Raw genomic sequence first — 21,041 nt, 5'->3', positions numbered from 1 at the left:
CTGTGCTTGGACACTACGTTTGCCAACGCCTACGATTTCCGCAGTGAGATGGCTGATATAACCACCTGTGACCACTGTGGCAACAAAGAAACTTTTGAACATAAATTTTGTGACTACCTGCAATATAGTGCACAGTGACTATGCCTTTGGGCGCTTTCAATTTTATAAACAAACCTCTATCGCGGAGGTACGAATTTCACAATACAGTAAGGATGCAACTTCACGAAAGAAGGTCTTACAAGCGCTGTGCTTTTTGCAATTGACCGACCTCTCTGAACGATTGTAGTCAAAACGCTGTTCGACCTCTCTATGTGTGTGCGCCTGTTTTTGTTGTCTCCTGCGTGCACATTTGTTTTTGTTCCATTTGTTTTTTTCTTCCCACACCCTCTTTCGTGTTCCTATTTTCCACCCCTAGTGCTGGTCAGCCAATCAGATGCTCATAACTACGTAACCTTCCTGCCCTCAGCTTCATCTCTTTCTCTCTCTCTACATTTTCACGGTCAGCAGTACACAATTAACATTCATTTACCACACATATGCACCCGCAATGCGTATCTACTGTTATATCAAAAAACGGTTCTAGATTGGTACGCAGCACTATTTTAGTGGGCGCGATTTAACTCACAAATATAGATTTTCTAAAAAAAGAGATTTACTTATAAAACATATACCTGAGTATCTTTCTTACAGAATACGTCATGCTATGCCCTACAATATCTGAATTGTAGCCTAAAAGATTGAATGTATCAACCACTTGGAACAGATACAGAGTGTGGCAGCAGTCGCGAAATATACATTGTCAAAGAATTGCTACGTAATGTATTGGTGTTCAAGTCATTTACGAGATATAATGCGTAAGAACACACTTTGTATTGAATTGCATGACGCAGCAGTGCATTTGACAGTCCTTATTTGATAACTACTTCTCTGAGAAGAAACTCCGCTTTAAAAAATTAGTGCATTTAACCCTTGTGAAATTGCTGCTCTAGTTTGTGTGTTAGAATAGCTGCGCTAGAGCAATGAGTGCAAGATATGTTTCTGAAATCTTCATACTTATTGAATTATGCATCCTGAACTTTAGTGTAAGCAGTTTCCTTCTTCAAAAAATGTTGGATCCTAAAATATTTTGTTAACAATGCAGTAAAACACATGTTTCATGCTGACTGAATTATGCCAGACAACATTTCTTAACTTCTAATATGTACAATCAGAAGGATCTTAAGTGTACTTACACATGTCTGACGAAAGAAGAAGCTGAATCTCGCATTACTACTGGTCAGATTTGCGGTGCCATCATCAATGGTGTATTTCACCTGCAATACTTGGGTACACACTTCATACGTGGAGCCGACATTTCTGTCATTTTTTCCCACTTCGAGTTTGGTGCCATTTCTTTCAACCTCGTGTTCGGTGTCATTTCTGCACATTTCCTTGAACAGTGCACCAGCGGGCATCAGTGCAATCGTGAGATGTGGTATGGAAGCATTGGGTTCGGCAAGAATGATTGCGGCGTCAGTGCCCCTGGGGATGCTTTGTGGGTCACTGAAGTGGTATGTACTGTTGTCTCGCAGGTGAATGGCAATGCCCCGGTTGTATTCTATGATGTCCACCTTGCCCACAGCCACAGAACCACTGAAGATCACGGTGGATGTGGACAGCGCTGCGGAGGCCTCCTCTATGGCAGTGAGGATTCTGCAGCAAGCAATCAATGAGCAAGAAGAAAAATATAACAACACTCTCTGATGACTTCGTGTCACAAAGTGAGCCTTCATGAATAATACATGCTTGCTTCACTTGAGCCTTAAGAAATTAGAAGAAGGTCTTCCATTAGTCGACTTCACACTAAGAATTTTTTTTGTATGCGCCCCCCCCCCCTTTATGCGCCAACATGCGTACACCAGCATTTTTGTGAAACAGCTAGAATTTTAGCTGTTCAAATCATCTCCTGCAAAGGCTTGTACCTATCTCTGCATATTGATGACATATTGTTACGAGACTTGTAAATAACGTTGATCAGAGGCTTATTCACAGAGCATGGATGGGAAGTGCGTGCAGTACTGAGGGTCATTATTCTTTTCACCCTTTTTTTTCTTGTTTCTGCTGTGAGTTCGGTAGATTAAACTCACTGTAATAATATATACATTCATATACAGGACATAACGGCAACTGCGAAAATCACCCGAGATCGTCAGTATAACTTTTATTGCAATACAAGTCACTAAGCTTCCAAGGAGATATAAGTATTGCTTGGATCATCGCAAATCCGCCAGATATAGTGACTTTCTCGCTAACCTAACATAACTAGTGTCTAGGGCCAGCATCCTCACTCGCACAAGCGCTGAATATCAGCTTTCCGTTTGCCATCGTCTGGCGACATTAAGATGGGTATTTGAGACCAGGTTCACACAATACATGCAAGACTTTTGTACGTAGAGAGAGCCTTCCCGAATTCCGCGCCCACGACGAGGCACAGTAGTGTCATTGACAACTTTTTCATAAAAGACATCAACAATTTCTAGAAAATAAACTATACGTCACAGTTCAGTTAATATAGGCCCCTCATCGCTGCTATAACACATGGGCAACTACATTTCTGCTGATAGTGCTGATACTTTACAATGATCCAGCCCAAGTTAAGGATGTGTTGAGAGCCAGCTGGATGCGTACTTATGACCCATGGGCACATGGGCGTCACAAATGTACGTGTATTCGTAGTGTGTGTGCATGTATTCACCATCATGTGCTAATGAAACATTTAAGTCTACCGCAGTTCATGTTGGCAGTGCGTGTAGTTTGTGTAACTAACGTCCTCCCATCCGCATGCTTCACATTGCGTCGATTCCTATGCCGCGTGGGATCTGCTGAAATTTTGTGACCTTCACTATTTCATGATATATATGTCGTATAAAATCGCGAAAAGATTACTCCATTCTGATGTCATAAATGCCCTTTTCAATTTTTTTACTGATACTTAGACACTTTTCGACCGTTTCTCAGTCGCTTTAGGTTGACTTGGGCGCGCCGGGAAGGTACGATTGTTGATTCCCCTGTTTTTCATCGTCCAGATTGCTTTGTGCTCTTCATGGCAATTTGCTGTCACCGCTAATCATGACAGGCTGTAATTCAACACTACGCTATCTGCACTGGGACAATGCAAGATTTACAAAGCGGAGCTGCCACCGCATGCCGACAACATCACGTTCGAATACACTTCTTTGTGGTGATTAAAATTTCCCAGAAATAAACTGCCGATACTTGTGCCCTGACCAACGAGAAATAGCCAGTGCAAATTTCTTAACAAAAGAACTTAGTTTCGCAATATCTCCACTAGTATTTTGTGACTTTCATTTTGTAGATTCTTTTTCAATACTTAACCTCGTGTTCGTTATTAGTTAATTCAAGGACTTATGTATCATTGTTAAAAATGAAATTTCTGGCCACAATATTGTTTTTTTGTGTTCTATGAGGCTATTGCAAACAAACAGAACAAATTACCTCGAACTACATATTTCAAAGACTGTGCGCATGCGGACGACAATATCGTTTTAGTTCATTTAGATTCATTCTTTCCGAATTTCGGGAAAATAGACAATGTGAACAAAATGTGGTCATTCTTTAAAAATATCGAGAGCTATCATGAAACTTATCACGTTTCTTTGAAAAGGTAATGCGTTGATTGAGAGTATCCGTGGGTAACGCAGGAGAACCTACATCTAAAAGAATTAAACGCTGCCGCAAGCGCGGAATATTTAGCAAACTACACAGTTTTTTGGCCACGATAAAGAACAAAATTTATACCGCCAAGTATGACTTCCTTCCGGAACCACCACCGTATTTCATGCGATGGGAGTGAAAAAAAAGTTTTGGCGCTGTTTGTCGATTCACCATTCAAAATAAACTTTGCCTTCAAACTTTGCCTCTTGCTTTGAGTGCGCAAGAGCATTTTCGTGCAATTTTTACTTGAAGTGCTTGAAACAATGGGGGATAAAAATTCGGGCGACATGGGCAATATTGCAGTGACCCTTGCTGAGAGGCAGCCAAATAGCATTAAAGGGGTCGTGAAATTTCTAGGTGATCTGGTGGGAAGACTTGACGTGTTCTCCACAGAGGTTAAATGTGAGATAGCTAAGGTCGCTTCCTCGAACACTGAAAAATTCACTGAACTTGGACGTGTTCGAGGTGCTATTGGCTGCATGAATGAGAGCTTTGAGCTTTTTAGGACTGACGTGGAGGCTTTTCGCAAGGAGATTGACGTGGTAAAGGCTGAGAGTGCGCAGTGTCGTAAGGAAAACGAAGAACTGCGGAGGGACCTGAAAATAGCTAGACGGGAGATTTTCGAGCTGAAGCAATACAGCCGCAATATGAATATTGAAATCCAAGTTCTTTCGCTAATCGAAAAAAAATTTTGGAGAAAACTGTCGCAAACATCGCCAAGTGCTTAGGAACTTATGTCACAGATAATGACATTGACGTCGCCCACCGCGTACTATCTAAAGATAAAAAGAAATCAAATGTGGTCGTCAGATTCTTCACCAGAACGGCGCAAGACAAGATGTTGTCCGCAGCAAAAAAGATTAGACTAGATAAAACTCGTCTTGGTTTTGACAACAGTAACCCTGTATATATAAATGAACACGTGTGCATGGAAAGGAAGGTTCTGCTCAATAAGGCGCGGCAAGCAAGGCGTGAAAGAGAATGGAAATATGTATGGATATCACAGGGCAGGATCTTCATGCGGAAAGCAGAGAGGACACCTGTTTTATATGTAACTTCTGAGGCGGATCTACCTTAAGTAGTCTAGCTTAATAGTAGACTTATATTTCTGCTGTAAGCATTGGCAATGTATTCTAGCGTTTCTGAATTGAAATCGTATGTAAGTGACCGTCATAGGCAGCCCATGACATTCCTTCACAATAATATGCAGTCAGCTCGTTCGAAAGAAGAAAACTTTCTTTTGTTTCTTGATGAGTTTAAATTTTTTCCGTTATTATGATGCCTGAAACTTAGTACCGTAGTGAAAAGCACGTGTTTCATATTGACGGATGTAATGTTGTGTACCAAAATAGAAAATTGAAAATTGGTAGTGGTGTATGCTTGTATGTCAAAGCAGAAATAACGTATGGGTATCGTGAAGGTCTGTCTCTGTGCACCGATGACCTTAAGGCGTTAACATTACAGTATCACAACTACACTTTTGCTGCAGTTTACAGGCCACTAAGGGGCAATTTTCATTCATTTATTCAATATTTAGAAAACCTATTTCCGTTGTTAACCAATTTAATTACAAACTAGTGCTGGGAGGTGATCTTAACATAGATATGTTGAGCGACACAAAGAAACAGATGAGATTTTCAGACCTTCTTGCTTTTTTTTAGCAAACGTAATTACAATTCCAACACGTATTACTGATACCACTTCGATTCTATTAGACTTGTTTATTACAAGTAGTACAAACAGTAGGTTATAGGCAGGCGTCCTGCGTGCCCCGATAAGTGATCATTTGGACATATATCTAGTCATAGAAAACATAACCAGTGTAAGGAGTCAAATCCTTCCTGCCGTTCACTTTCAACAAATTCATCTGCGAACGCTATCTACTTTTAGAGAGGAAATGAGAACTCTAAATTGGAACAACGTTCTATCTGGTTTTTCTGCTGATCTCGCTGATGATTGTTTTAATGACCCTCTATGCTCTGTGTATAAAAACATTTCACTTACAAAGCTTTAAAGAGACCAAAACGGGCGCGTAAACCTTGGATTTCTTCCGCAATACTCAATATAATAAAAAAATAGGTTGTATCAAGAGTTTCTGATAAAGCGAGACACGAATAAATTTAAAGCTTTTAAGGTATACAAAAATAAACTCACTAAACTACAAAAACAAGCTAAACGCGATTATCACTTCAAGATGTTTGACGGTGTCACCGATTCTAAGCAATTATGGAGCAAACACAATGCTATTATATCTACCAAACAAGTGAGTAATGATAATAGTGAGATGGTGATCAAAAATAAAATATACAAAAGTGCAGTACTAGCAAACAAATTTAACGAGTACTTTACCTCAATAGTTGACAGTAGTCATAATTGTGATTAATTAGGTTATTTGCCTCCTGCTTTAAATAATTCTGTGTTTGCTAATCCTACAGACGCGCAAGAGGTCATCAGCGTTTTTTCAGCATTTCAAATTGAGTAAAAGCGAGGACATAGATGACTTAAAAATAGAACTAATAATATACATTTTAGATCTCACATGCGCCTGCTTAGTACATATTTATGATCTCGTGTTCGCCACTGGGCTGTTTCCTCAGAGAATGAAAAACGCTAAAGTAACGGTTATATATAAGGGTGGGAACAAAAGCAAATTAGGAAACTACAGGGCAATTTCGATTTTACCAGCTTTCTCTAAGGAGTGTGAAAAACTTTTCACTCGGTTACATAATTTCTTTAATAAATACAACATTATTACGCCGTCACAGTTCGGTTTTCAGTCAGGCCTCTCAACCGAAAGTGCCCAACTATACCAAAAGGAATTGATTCTAAGAAATATAGAAGCAAAAAAACTTACCCTAGGAATATTTCTAGATTTCTTGAAAGCTTTCGATAGAATAGACCATGATATTATGCTAGAAAAACTTGACTGTTATGAAGTGGGTGGTACCGTTTTAGCTCTAATAAGAAGCTACCTATCTAATAGGGAACAATGTGTATCAATCAACCGAGAGCTATTATCATCCGTGAACGTTAAGAATGGTTGAATAGTATCATCCGTGAACGTTAATAGGAGCATTTTGAGACTCCTATTATTCAATACTTTTATCAACAATATTGTACGTGTTGACAGCTCTGTAGAATATGTACTCTACGCGGACGATACCAGTATATTTTTTCTGGGGAAACGGCTCATGACATCATTGTTTCTGCTAATGAAATACTAAATAAAATATATGCCTGGACTGTGGCAAATTCTCTACACTAAGGTCATTTGAAACGTCTCACAAACTAATACTTATTAACGTTGAAATTAAACTTTGTCAAACAGTTAAAACTCTCCCTGTGCATTTTCAAGAACACATGGCACGGAATTACCATGCCGAACACATTAGTCACAAACGTTTTAAAATTTTAGGTGTGTTGCGTCGATGCCAGAACATACTACCTGTGAAACAAAAAATATTAGTGTACAATGCTCTCTTTTCTTCACATTTACACTATTGTCATCTGGTCTGGTCTACAGGCTCTAAAGCATCTCTTATTAACCTGGTCGTGTAACAAAAAATGCCTTGCGGTGCATTGAAGGTGTATCCTATAACATGTACACGGCTTCAATATTTGCAAAATATAGAATTTCGAGAATTACCTGTTATTACGAATACCAGCTTCTGTCAGCTTTTAAATCAGAGATACGCACAGGAAGTATCTTTTTACGCATCTTGGTTACCTTGCAACCAAATCCTGCCAGTCGCGTTACTCAGTGTACGGAGACTTTGCACGTACCTTGTCCTCGCCCAAACTATGGATTTGAAACACTACTTTACCGCTTTCCAAGTGTGATGAACAAATGAAAACTAACAACTGATAATCTGCGTATATTGTCTAAAACTGAAATGTTAAATCGGATGTGCTGATTGTGTTGTAAATGAATGTTGGGTGATTTCTGTAATGGCTATTAAGTTTTAATTTTTTCATACATCGCTTTGTTATGAATATTTTTGTATGTGTTTAAGAGTTGTCATGCTATTATTTGCTGTCAAGGGGCACATGCGTGTTTCTTTTTGTATTGTCGCTTTCCGCTGCCTCTAATTTTTGTAATTTTTGTAAATTTGTAGTTTAGATTTTTTTCTGGGCGAAGGGGCCAGTGAAGCTGTGAAATGCAGCTTTTTTCCTTCACACCAAATCACGTATACAGTGTATTTTCGTGTACTTGTCACGTGGTTAAATTAACTCAAACTCAAACTCAAAAATATCCCCCAGCTTACATGATGCCATCTAATCGCTACCCAGGCAGGCCAAATAACTAATAAAATGAGCAATGTGTTTCAGTATATCTTCGCGAACGGATCAATTGGTGGAACATTGCAATCATGTTTTAATTGAACATAAGTCAAAATTAAATGCAAATCTAGATGGTGTCCACTGCTTACAACGAACAATTGGTCTCAAGAGCTCTGCCAGCCAAGATAACATTTCCAGCACTTTCCTAAGGAAATTTTCTGACCACATGAGTCAATATATATGCAAAATATACAAGTTTTCTCGATCAACACACACAATCTTTGATAAAATTATATCTTAAGTTGAATCTCCAGACGTCTTGAGATCCGTCTTGAAATCCGCATCTCAAGAAGAAGCTGGCCTTTGCTACACCTGTTCTAGAGCAACCAAGGGCTTGGACATATTCAAACATGTAAGTTTTAAAGGCACTATAACTACTCTAGAGGTTCACAACCTGCGCTACTCTTGGCAACACGAATTTTGATCTGGCTCCCCAACAGTTGTATAGCTTGCCGTGATCACCAAATAAATTGTAAATGCAATGAACACAACAGGACAAATAAATGCTGTTTTTCTGGGAATCGCAAAAGCTTTTGATGTCATTCCCCACCATGATATCACTGAAAATTGAAGCAATCGGTATTTAATATAATGTTATTCAATGAGTAATGTCATTTTTAGAAATTGTAGATATTCATTTCAGTGAACAAGAATATTTCAAGCAGCCTAAGTGTCTTGTCAGGCGTGCCACAAGGACGTGTATTAGCGCCAAGTATATTTCCTAGCTACATTATTGGCATTTCTTTTTGCGTCAATCCAACCATTTAACTAGGGCTTTTCAAAATCTACTTCGCGGTGTACACGATGATAAGTCAATGTCACAAAACGAGTGCTAAAAAAAACGCGCGCCGCCAAATTCTCGCGATGAAACGCCGGAGTGACGCCGCGAACTCAACGATAAAAGAAAAAGAAAAAAGAAAACAAGCTTCCAAAGACACCCCAGGCACGCTCCCTCTCCCCTCGGAAGTGTAGGTTCGCCGACGAACCTCCTCACTCCACATCGGCGGCCGAGCAAGCACTCGAAATTTCTAGATGGAAAGGGGCGTGGAGATGCCGGATTGAGTCATCCGTCACGGACGGCCTTCGAACCGTCTCGCCCTCTACCCAGACTTTGCTGCGTATCGCGCCGACGAAATGATGAGAACTTTCTGGAATGTCACGTGGAAGGTATTTAACCGAGCAGCGGAGATGAGAGATCAGGAGAAGACGGAAGTTAGCGCCACAGCGCGTAGGGTATTCCGCCGTGTAGTCGGTGAAGGTTTTGTCCGTTAGTGACAAAGCAGCAGAAGAAGAGGATTTCCACCGTAGGGGTGACGACTCGAGCTACAGGCAAGAGTGTGTGTTTACCGCTATCGAGCGAAGACGCGTGGTAACAGCTGCGTGTGTGAAACCGACGTGTTTCCGGCGAAGAAGTTTGAAGCTTGGAGAGTGGCCAATTGGAGACGCGAGGTTTCCTGGAAGAGAAACTTCAGCGAGGTTTCCTGGAAGAGAAACTTCGGGAGCACTTGAAGACGCTAGGTTTCCTGGAAGACAAACTTCGGGAGCACTTGAACACGCGAGGTTTCCTGGAAGAGAAACTTCGGGGGCAGCGGAACGACAATGGACGCGAGGTTTCCTGGAAGAGAAAGTTCGGGGGCAGCGGAACGACAACAACGCTGAACTTTGAGTGAGTGATTCTCGGAAGAATATCATCCACACTTTTGTTCCAAAAACTTTGGACTGAATAGGTTTTCTATCTCTTTAGTCTTTAAGTGTCTTGGTTGTTCAATGCATGCGACTGCATTGTAGTGCGTATTGTTGTCTGTGTCCGTTGTTTCGAGTGTGGCTGATTATACTGTGTAGTACGTTGTTTGATTGGTGACATATTGTACTCAACTATTGTGGAGTGTGCATACTTGTGTATAGTTTTTGATCTGACATTATTGAGAATATAATTTTGTTTGTTTATCAACTCTCGGCTCTGACTTGTTCTTTGGGCCACAGCTGGCGTCCGTTGGCGCGCCAAAAAGGACCACTTCTAAATTGTCTACGCTTTCGTGGTGCGGTTCGAGGGCCAATACTTCGGCCCTTGGAATTAGCTTGGCGATCGCCTCCCTAATTAACGGGACCTGTGACCATTATTCTGGCGTCCGCGACGAGGACCTTGTGGTGCACAGTGTGCCCAAAGTAGTGAGAAAGAGCCTCGAGTTGTTGATTGTGCTATCGGAACAATTTTCTGTGTTGCTCAAAGTTCTCGTTAACGAGTGCAGGGGAGTGTTTCGATAGACTGATTTAGGCAGACACTTTTTACACGCGGCAAGACTGCATTTGCGAGGCACAATGAATCTCGAAAAGTTAGTAGCTCTTGGTGAGAAGATGGGTCTTTCTGGCGCCGAACTACGGAAGTGGGTAAGCCAGAAGGAGAAAGAGGCGGTGGAGAGAGAGAGGTTGACAGCTGAGAAAGCCAAGGAAGAAAAAGCAGCTGAGTTGGAGCGAGACAGGTTGGCAGCTGAGAGAGAGAAAGAAGAAAGAGAGGCAAATGAGCGACAGCTGAAAGAAGAAAGAGAGGCGAAGGAGCGACAGCTGAAAGATGAAAGAGAGCAGCAATTGAAGTTGGAGCTGGAGAAAGAAAAGCTGGCCGCTGAGAGGGCGAGAGAAGAAAGAGAGGCAAAGGAGCGACAGCTGAAAGAAGAAAGAGAGGAAAGGGAACGGCAGTGGCAGCACGAGATGGAACTCAAGCGGCTCCGTTTGCAACAGCGAAGTGAAACTTCCGTCCAAGCTAGAGTTGAAAGCAGCGAACGGGAAGATCATGGCTTCCGCTTGAACCCAAGCAAGCTGCTCGTAGCGTTTGATGAAAGGAAGGACGACCTTCACGCGTACCTCCACCGATTTGAGACGATTGCAAGGAGCCAAAATTGGCCGGAACATCAATGGGCAACTGCTTTGAGTACCTGCTTGAGTGGTGAAGCGCTCAGTGTATACGGTAGGCTGACGCCGACTGATGCAGCCAACTATGCAAAGGTGAAAACTGCTTTGCTGAAGCGATTTAGATTTACTGTCGAAGGATTCCGGGACAGATGTCGGACGGGAAAGCCAGCTGATGGTGAGACAGCTACGCAGTATGCCGCCCCACTTTGCCATTATTTCGACAGAAGGATTGAACTTTCAGGGACAGCACAGGAGTACAATGAGCTTAGAGAGCTCCTAATTAGAGAACAATTTCTTACTAGTTGCCACCCAAGCCTGTCGCTGTACTTGAAAGAGAGGAGAGCTAAGTCACTTGAAGACACGCTTGAATTAGCTGACCAATTCTTGGAAGCGCAAGGTGGCACTAATTTGGCCAAGGTCAAGAAGGAGTGTCCTGAAGATTAAAAAAATTCGGCACCCGAACAAAAGAAGCGTGCACCGGAGAGTGTTCCGCGATGTTTTCTGTGTAACCGAGTGGGTCATCGCGCGAACAGCTGTCGTACTAACTTTACGAGCCCTACGGTAGTGAAATGTTTCAAGTGTGGGCAAAATTGGCACAAAGCAGACGCATGCCGTAACGGAGCGAGTCAAACTTATCAGGTACCCTGTGTGCTAGCAGCACCGAAATCTGATGATAATGCCGTCACCGACGGATTTGTAGAGTTGGAAAATGGGGAGAAAATTCCTATTGTGGGTGCTGTATTGTCAAAACAGCCCACCTGTGTTACGATGGGAATGCCAACGCTGCCTGGAAAGGTTGCCGGCAAGAAGATTACGGTTCTAAGAGACACCGGTAGCTCCACGGTTATCATGCGGAGAAATTCGGTACGGGAATGTGAGTTAACAGGCAAAACTAAACCAGTTTGCCTAATTGACCGTACGGTTCGGATGCCTCCCGAAGCAGAAATTGAGGTTAAAACTCTTTACTTCAGCGGAAAGGTTACTGCTCTATGCATGACGAACCGCCTCTCCGACCTCGTCATTGGAAACATCGACGGGGCGCGAGGGCCGAATGATCCAGAACGATTGGGAGAAGACCCGAAGATGAAGCCCTCGCCAACCCAGCGACCGCGAGATACAGTGGAAGAGCATCTCGTGACTGATCTCACTCGAGCCCAAGTTGAAGCCGCGGTGCAAAAGACAGTGAATGAGAAGACGATAGTGTTGAATGAGTTCACGTGCTGGGCAGCGGGACTTAAGTCGGCACGACCTCAACCGACCGGCAGTGTGAAGGTAAAGGAGTCGGCCGACCAGGCCCAATGTTGTGACATGAACAAGCGGGTCACCGGATCGGTTGAACGTTTCGACCCGTTAACGTTGTCGGAAGTGACAACGATGGCTGAGACGCCGCCTCAAATACCGTCATTGGAAGGGGCTCGCCGGAACAAAACGAGGAAAAACAATAAGAAGAGATCGAGAAAGCACCGCAAGAAAGGGCGCAAGCGCCGCTCGAAATGCACAGGATAGGTGTCGAGGTCGATCCGGAATGTGTTTGACAGTGCTTTATGTTAAGTTAATGTGGTTGTTATCCTGTGTCACAACTGTATGTCGAGTGAGTCAAAATATTTGTTACGGTGATGTAATGAGAGGACTTTGTACATTTGTATTGTCTGGAATATGTGATGGAGTGTTGTACTCATGTACTGGTGGTTATATTTCATGTGTGTCAGATTGAATTACTATGTACAATTGAATAGAGTGATCTATTGTGAATGTGACGGTTCATGAGCGATGGACTTTGTTATAGTCTTTGGGAGTGTGGGAACTGTTCGCGCTTGTTTGTGTGGTTTTGAATATTATGAGATAATATTTTTAAAGTGGGGGGCAGTGTCACAAAACGAGCGCTCAAAAAAGGGCGCGCCGCTAAATTCTCGCGACGAAACGCCGGAGTGACGCCGCGAAGTCAACGATAAAAGAAAAAGAAAAAGACAACAAGTATCCAAAGACTCCCCGGGCACGCTCCCTCTCACCTTGGAAGTGTAGGTTCACCGACGAACCTCCTCACCTCACATCGGCGGTCGAGCAAGCACTCGAACTTTCTAGATGGAAAGGGGCGTGGAGATGCTGGGTTGAGTCATTCGTCGCGAACGGCCTTCGAACCATCTCGCCCTCTCCCCAGCCTTCGCTGCGTATCCCGCCGAAGAAATTATGAAAACTTTCTGGAATGTCGCGCGGAAGGTATTTAACCGAGCAGCGGAGATGAGAGATCAGGAGAAGACGGAAGTTAGCGCCAGAGCGCGTAGGGTATTCCGCCGTGTAGGCGGCGAAGGTTTTGTCCGTTAGTGACAAAGCAGGAGAAGAAGAGGATTTCCACCTGAGGGGTGACGACTCGAGCTACAGGCAAGAATGTGTGTTTACCGCTATTGAGCGAAGACGCGTGGCAACCGCTGCGTGCGTGAAGCCGACGTGTTTCCGGCGAAGAAGTTTGAAACTTGGAGAGTGGCCAATTGAAGACGCGCAGTTTCCTGGAAGAGAAATTTCGGGAGCACTTGAAGACGCGAGGTTTCCTGGAAGAGAAACTTCGGGAGCACTTGAAGAGGCGAGGTTTCCTGGAAGAGAAACTTCGGGGGCAGCGGAACGACAACCGACGCGAGGTTTCCTGGAAGAGAAACTTCGGGGGCAGCGGAACGACAACCGACGCGAGGTTTCCTGGAAGAGAAACTTCGGGGGCAGTGGAACGACAACAACGCTGGACTTTGAGTGAGTGATTTTCGGAAGAGTATTATCAACACTTTTGTTCCAAGAACTTTGGACTGAATAGGATTTCTATCTCTTTAGTCTTTAAGTGTCTTGGTTGTTCAGTGCATGCGACTGCATTGTAGTGCGTATCGTTATCTGTGTCCGTTGTTTCGAGTGTGGCTGATTGTACTGTGTAGTACGTTGTTTGATTGGTGACATATTGTACTCAACTATTGTGGAGTGTGCATACTTGTGTACTGTTTTCGATCTGCCATTATTGAGAATATAATTTTGTTTGTTTATCAACTCTCGGCTCTGACTTGTTCTTTGGGCCACAGCCCGCGTCCGCTGGCGCGCCAAAGCACCCCAGGCACTGCTCCAGAGCTAATCACAACAAAATAATAAGAGGCTTGAAAGTCATAACGACATTTATAGAAACTTTTTTGCCATCAAAAATAGCATACTGGATTAGTCTACCATCGTCTGCGGTAAACAATAAAACGTTAGAATTTCTTGCTAAAATATCAGGAGTATTTTTTTTCTCATCAGTGTATTAGATTTTTCCTGTTTGGTACTCGTACGTTATCTAAACACGGTATCTTTGAAACTGTTGTTAACTTGCCATCTTATATCGAACTGTTTCTCTGGAATGTGTTCGTCACTTTCGACATAATTGTATCCACTTCATGTACTGCCACTCCTGCTTGAACCGAGGCCTGCGGTATATTGAGATAAATAAAAAAATGCCAGTCATAGTTTTTCAGTGAGCACTAGCATTGTGACACAAGATTGTGATAGCGAAAATATGCGCAGCAACTACACAACCTGATTTTTTAAAGCTGCATTACTGATGCCACGTACGGTGCCACGTACCTATTTGTCGAGTTGCCAGAACGAGACTGCTGGAGTGCTGTTCTGTTGACATTCATTACGTGATCGATTGTTGATGCAATGTTCCTTGCGGTCTGAAAAATAAAGACACATCGAAGGAAGATTCAGTTTTCAGTGCATAACAAATGAAGCAGAATTTACCTTCCAAGCTGGATGGATCAATTTATTTACAGAGTGAACACGTCTTGCTTAAGATGCAGGTTTGCAGGTACTTAAGATCAAACGGGAGGCTGAAGGGTCAAGCAAATAAAGTAAATCAACATGAAAAGTTTTCTGCTGGAAACAAGTTGGACGGCTGAATGTCAACTCTGGTGATTTTTTGACCATGTCAGGATAATGATGTTTTTATGTTCCTGAGACACTCTTGGCATGCGTCCAATCACTGAAACAATATACAAGTACGAAAATATGTTTTATTACAAAAAAACTGCAATGACGAAACCGAGACCCAACCGAGTGTGCTTCTACGTGTGACGCAATCATTTCTCGAAGCTGCCTGATTGCGCACAACGTTCGCCAGATGACACTATCTGTCAATGCCATCCAGAGTTACTGTATATGCTACCGTGGGTAGCTGAGTTGCGCTTAGTTCCGCTATCTTTCCCACTGGCGCGTCCATGATAAGCAGGAAAGCCACCCCTGTGGGATGTAGGAGCCTACGCAGCTCAGCGGCTCCATGTACTCTCTCAGTGTACGCTCATTAAAACACGGCACTGACACTGGCCCATAGGTAAAGAGAAGGGACGGGGTTTTTTGCCGAAACTCTGGGTACATGAATGTTTCTGAAAATGACTCAAAGAAATGAGTGTTTTAATGGTCTTCAGCAAGTCAGCCCCCTACCCCCGCGAAAAATAAAGTTGCTGCTTATGGGTTGGCGCTTACAAAAAACTTACTGACTCTCGCTTACAACTCTCGCTTACAAAAACTCTCGCTTACAAAAAACTTACACTGACAGCAAGAAACAGCACCGCAACACCGACGAACAGTTCACACTGTGCTAGCCGAACCGCTTCGCCGGACGGACGGCTTGACGGTGCAGTTGTAGCACTGGTGGCGCTGCGGTCACCAGTACCGGTGCGGCCATCAAGTTGGATTTCCCTTAAACGGACGATTTTTTCGCACGTGAGCGCACTCGGAGAATGATGGCGCGAGCGGCGAGTTCTGTCAAAAGCGCATTCTGCTACCTAAAGGTAGCATATACAGTAACTCTAATGCCATCTACCACGATAGGCGAAAACGCTTACGCTGTTATGGTGATTATACGTCGAATGACGCGTAGCACATAACGCAACACCACTTGCCACCTGTTGCACGCCAACCAACACGAAAAACGAAACTGCACGCTTAACCAAAGAAGCACCCGTCCAATCCACACAATCCATGGAAAACTAACAGACGCTGGAGTTGCACATTAGTTCCGTCTCTTTCGCCAAGTAAAACTCAAAGCCACACGCACAGAGTTGCAAATAATTCTGCCAAGCGATGTGAGCGTTTCGAGGCAAGGTATAACATTCATTTGAATAGAATTCGAAACTCTAAAGCTTGTAATTTGGCATAAATGGCGCAAACGTGCAAATGGACGTACCAAAGTGAACTTGATTCAGATCCATTGACCTCGAAAAACTGCCGGACTTAGCCATTTGAATATTAGCGTGACATTGTCACAAAAGTACGTTGCCTACAGCCCCTTTTAGTGTAGCGGAATAGCTTTACGTGGTTTACCTTCCCTAGCGCGGACAGTGGCGCTACCTATCAGAGGTTGAATAAGTGAAGGAACCGAGAAAACGAAAAAAATGAGTGCCTTGCTGTGTAATGACACGAAGCGATGTTACAAGCTTTTTTAAAGTAATAATAAAATAAATAACTGTGAAACACCTCCCAAACACACAAATTATTATGTTGCCTGTTATGTTTACACCAATCTTCTAGTTACGCCTACAGACGTTCGAAATGGGAAGCTATCTTATAACTACGCTAGCTCATCTGTAATACTCGGTCATCGAAGCTAACTAAAGAAAAGCAAAGTCATTTTAAACTTCCGTTTGCTGTGAAAGAAATGGGTCTTTCAAAAAACTACATAAAAATTGTTTCCGAAAGGGCGTTCAAAATGGTCGTCATGTTTCGAATACACTACGTAAACCAAGCAAACATGGTAACGTTAAATCTGAAAAATACCATGCGCACGGTAAGCGGTACGGTTCACGTACACTACTGCGGACGCGCACTTCAGTACCGATATCTTGGTAAGCCCACTACTCCGCTAGCCCTGGTAAACTATAACGGTCTAATAGCACGCGCACCAAACACAACAAATTGTAGGGCAAACTTCAGCTGGCAGAGGAAAAATTTGCGCATCGCAATGCGGAGAGGACACCTTTATGTGGGCGACTGGGCTCGAACAGTGAAGTGCACTCCACGCCCATACATAGGGCGCTGACTTTTGTCATGAAAATATTGCATTTCATAAGCAGATAACACACACACACACACACACACACACATATATATATATTCTGTTACATCTAATTATATTGTGTCAGAAACACCGAAAAACGAGCCCTAAAATATACAGTTCTTTCTCTTATTCATTACCGAGGGTCTCGTACCGGCAGACTTAATGCGTCAAGTTGTATACGAGGTACTATTGGTCAGCTGCCAATTAGTATTAAGTTCACGTGCTACGTGACGCCAAACAGTCTCATAAAGAGTGTGCCACACTTGCCACCGTGGGTACTAATGGCGCTGATTGACCCTCCCACGTTTAAATTCACATATATACCCAATAAAGGAACTAGGAGGGTAGCCTCGGCGGTAGCTCGGTGGTAGACCATCGAAAGCGTTATTCGAAGGTCGCAGGTTTGGATCCTGCCTACGGCAAGTTATCTTTTCACCCACTTTTCTTTCTTCTCATTTACATTACAATTGACCTAATAACTTCCCCTATACCTTCCTTGGCATTATTGTCTGTTATATCTCATAATTATTGTGTAAACACGGAAAACGAGCTCTTAAGTATACACTTGTTTCTCTCATTTATTAACGAGGGTCTCGTACTGGCAGACTTGATGCCTTTAGGTTGTATACGAGGGACTATTTGGTCAGCTGCCAGTTAGTAATAAGTTCACATTCTACTTGACGCCAAACAGGCTGATAAAGAGTGTGCCACACTCGCCGCCATGGCTACTAGTGGCGCTGACTTACACTCCCACGTTTAAATTGACATAGATACCCAATAAAGTGGCTGGGGGGATAGCTGTCGCGGTAGCTCAGCGGTAGAGCATCGAACGCGTTATTCGAAGGTCGCAGGTTCGGATTCTTCCCACGGCCTATTATTGTCTGTTAGATCTCATTATATTCTGTAAACACGAAAAACGAGCCCTTAAGTGTACACTTGTTTCTCTTATATATATATATATATATATATTGCAAGGGGGTTCAATAGCGACGCCAGGTAATAGACAGACAGCCGGTATGGAAACAAATGCTTGGGCAGTCCAGCGTCTACAGCTCGTGCACCCGCTCGCGCTTCGCACTCAGCGATGGTCCCACTAGTCATTGCCTTGCGAATTCCCCACTACGATGCCTGGGCGGCGAAGACGACCCATCCTGGCGACTCAAGGTGACGAGAGAACAGGAGGGTCGTAACCGGGCTGGAGGCGACAGACGTGTAACGCTATAATGAATGGGCGACGTGGCCCGGCTCATACTCCATGTTTATTCTATAAGCACTTCTTCCTTCTCGGCTTCTACCAACCATCGCTACCTTCATACGTCACATGATTCCCCCTCCCCCCGAAAGAATGCGCGAGCTAAAAACTATGAAGCATGAACAAGTGGTGTGTCATCATAGGAAAAAATATCACAAAATAGAGTAGTTCCGTGTAACACGGCAGTTCCATGCACTTGCACAAAAATCTTCACAGGGAAGGCAGTCCAGTGACATCTAGGAGACCTCAGGTGGGCGAGGTTGGCTGTTGCGTTCTGGAGAGCATAACCCTCCATTCGACGTGGAAAATGGTGATGACACAGCCTGGATAGTAGCGAAAAACGAACAAGGTTGGGAGTCCTTGTAGCATTGAAAGGTTGGACGTCTAATGCGTCGGATTTCGAGTCGTGGCTGCGACAGACGCATTGTATCTAGAATGCGTGCTTCTTGAGAGATCGTGACGGCTAGATGCCTGTGTGCTGGTGGCGTGCAAGAAGTGCTTCCGCGTCTTTCTGGGCGTTCCGTGGTGTTGTCTGTGTAACCGCAGACGCAGAGAGCGTCTCTGGTGACTTTCCTCTGTGCGAGAAAATTTGACGTCTTGGAATACTTTTTGGGTTAGAGATCTTATTTTCCGCTGTTCTTCAATTGGTGAGTGTGCTTCCGTTGAATTTCGCGTTCGTCGATGCCTTCGTTGCAGTCTATTTTGTTGTCGCATGAGGTTGCGCGCTTGGCTATGCTTGCTTTGCTGATGCTGCTCAGGAGATGGCTGTAGTGGCAAGCCTTCCGGCATGGGACATTCATTTACTTTGAGGTTTGACGCGTCCTGTAGACAGCTGATGCATGGTGAACAGGTTTCTTGATTATCTGGCATGGTTGGTGGTGCGCCATCATTGCTAGCCTGCTCTTCAGAGGCTTCTGTGACGTGGTTGATTACGGACGCGTCTGAAAAACAACTGCGTACGAGGTTTGATGTATGATTTGCTTCTGAGTTGGTCCGAATCTTGGATTGGTGACCACTGCATGAGAGTACGACATGTGACGTCGCATCACCAGGTTTAAAATGCAAATTTTGGCATGTCTGCGGTGCCGTGGAAATGAACTCTTGCGACAAAAAACATTCAGAGTTGACAGATAGTTCATCAGGGGCTTCTTCTTCGCGGCTCACTATGAGTGGTTCTTGCGCCTGGTAGCATGTGACGTTCGATGCGTCTGAGCCTTCTGTGTTTGGAGTTTCTGGTGGCTGCGCACTGGACGGCAACACCGCAACAGGGGTAGTTCGGTAAGGTTTGAGTTGTGAATGGCCCTCTTTCTGTGCAACTAACGATGCGAGCTGTTCTGGCGCATGAATCTGGGTGGTAAGTCCAGGGCTTGGCGTAGCATCGTCCAAGCTCCGCAGCTCTATCCCAACCATTGTGAGCGTGCTAGATGTGAGATGAACATTGGGAGTCACGAAAGAGCCAAGCGATGGAAAACCAGGAGGCGGGCCAAGTCTGCGAGATGGGGAGTAAGCTGCTCCAATGCGTGAAGACTGATTTTCACTCTTTGAGTCATCTTGGCGTTGTTAGGTATTTTCCCCATGTGTCAGCCGTTCTACCATGAACAAGGCGTCCTTATGACACGAATAGTGACCGTTAGGAGCAGAGCTGCGTCGTAGAAAACCAGATGGTGGACCATGTATGCGAGACGAAGCTTGAAAATCATCAGTAGGGTGAGCGACGTCTCGTGTCGTATGTTGGTGCCACGACTTTGGAAATGCCGACTTTCGTGCACAAGGGAGCTGCGCTTGACGGTTGGGTTTTTCCGAATATACGCATGGCCTTCTGTAAGTAAACGCATGTGCCACTTCGTCTTGAGGCACTTGTCGATTCGCGCTGGACTTTCTAATGCTTGAGGACTGCTTAGGAAATTGACGATAGTGTGCAGTTGTCTCTAGCTGGTTGGCAATGACTAGGTCTTGGTCATAGTCGTTAAAACGGGTAATCATCTACTCTTTGATTTTTCGCCATGACTCGTCGTTCTCGAATATGTGAATTAGGTAAAATTTAAATGCCTCACCGGTGACGTAGTCGCTGAAGTTCGTAACCATCTCCCGTTCCGACCATGATGCAGCGGTTGCGTGGTGCTCGAACAGGTCGAACCAGTCCTGTACAGGTCCATCGTCCGCTGCTCCGGTGTACTTGGGAATGGGAAGGTCATCTGATGCTGCTGTCATGATGCTTGGTGGTCTTGGTGGTCCGTGTTCTTCTGTGGTCCGCGTTCGGTCACTGCGTGTTGCTGAGGTCTTCGATGATGATGGCCAGGCGGTGAAGTGGTTGCGAGGTCTTCATCCTGTCGACTTGTGTAACGCTATAATGAATGGGCGACGTGGCCCGGCTCATACTCCATGTTTATTCTATAAGCACTTCTTCCTTCTCGGCTTCTACCAACCATCGCTACCTTCATACGTCACACACATATATATACATACATACATACATACATATATATATATATGTATATATATATATATATATATATATATTGCAAGGGGGTTCAATAGCGACGCCAGGTAATAGGCAGACAGCCGGTATGGAAACAAATGCTTGGGCAGTCCAGCGTCTACAGCTCGTGCACCCGCTCGCGCTTCGCACTCAGCGATGGTCCCACTAGTCATTGCCTTGCGAATTCCCCACTACAATGCCTGGGCGACGAAGACGACCCATCCTGGCGACTCAAGATGACGAGAGAACAGGAGGGTCGTAACAGGGCTGGAGGCGACAGACGT

At 44.1% G+C, this 21,041-nt stretch overlaps 1 protein-coding gene across 5 annotated transcripts in view; it reads right to left on the bottom strand.

Moving 5' to 3' along the window:
• LOC119160896 (uncharacterized) overlaps positions 1-21,041 on the bottom strand; it is a 493,888-nt gene that overhangs the window by 94,739 nt on the left and 378,108 nt on the right. For all 5 annotated transcript variants that reach the window (XM_037413166.2, XM_037413167.2, XM_075880528.1 and 2 more), the window contains 2 exons: positions 14,554-14,645; positions 1,233-1,692 (listed from right to left, as the gene is read on the bottom strand). In XM_037413166.2, the coding sequence (XP_037269063.1) occupies positions 1,233-1,692; positions 14,554-14,645 (552 nt within the window). The remainder of the gene's footprint in view (positions 1-1,232; positions 1,693-14,553; positions 14,646-21,041) is intronic.

This window comes from Rhipicephalus microplus, chromosome X (assembly GCF_043290135.1).
Source record: "Rhipicephalus microplus isolate Deutch F79 chromosome X, USDA_Rmic, whole genome shotgun sequence".
Taxonomy (NCBI): Eukaryota; Metazoa; Arthropoda; class Arachnida; order Ixodida; family Ixodidae; genus Rhipicephalus; species Rhipicephalus microplus.
Note: the sequence above shows the minus strand (reverse complement) of the source record. Positions and strands in the feature narration are given on the sequence as shown.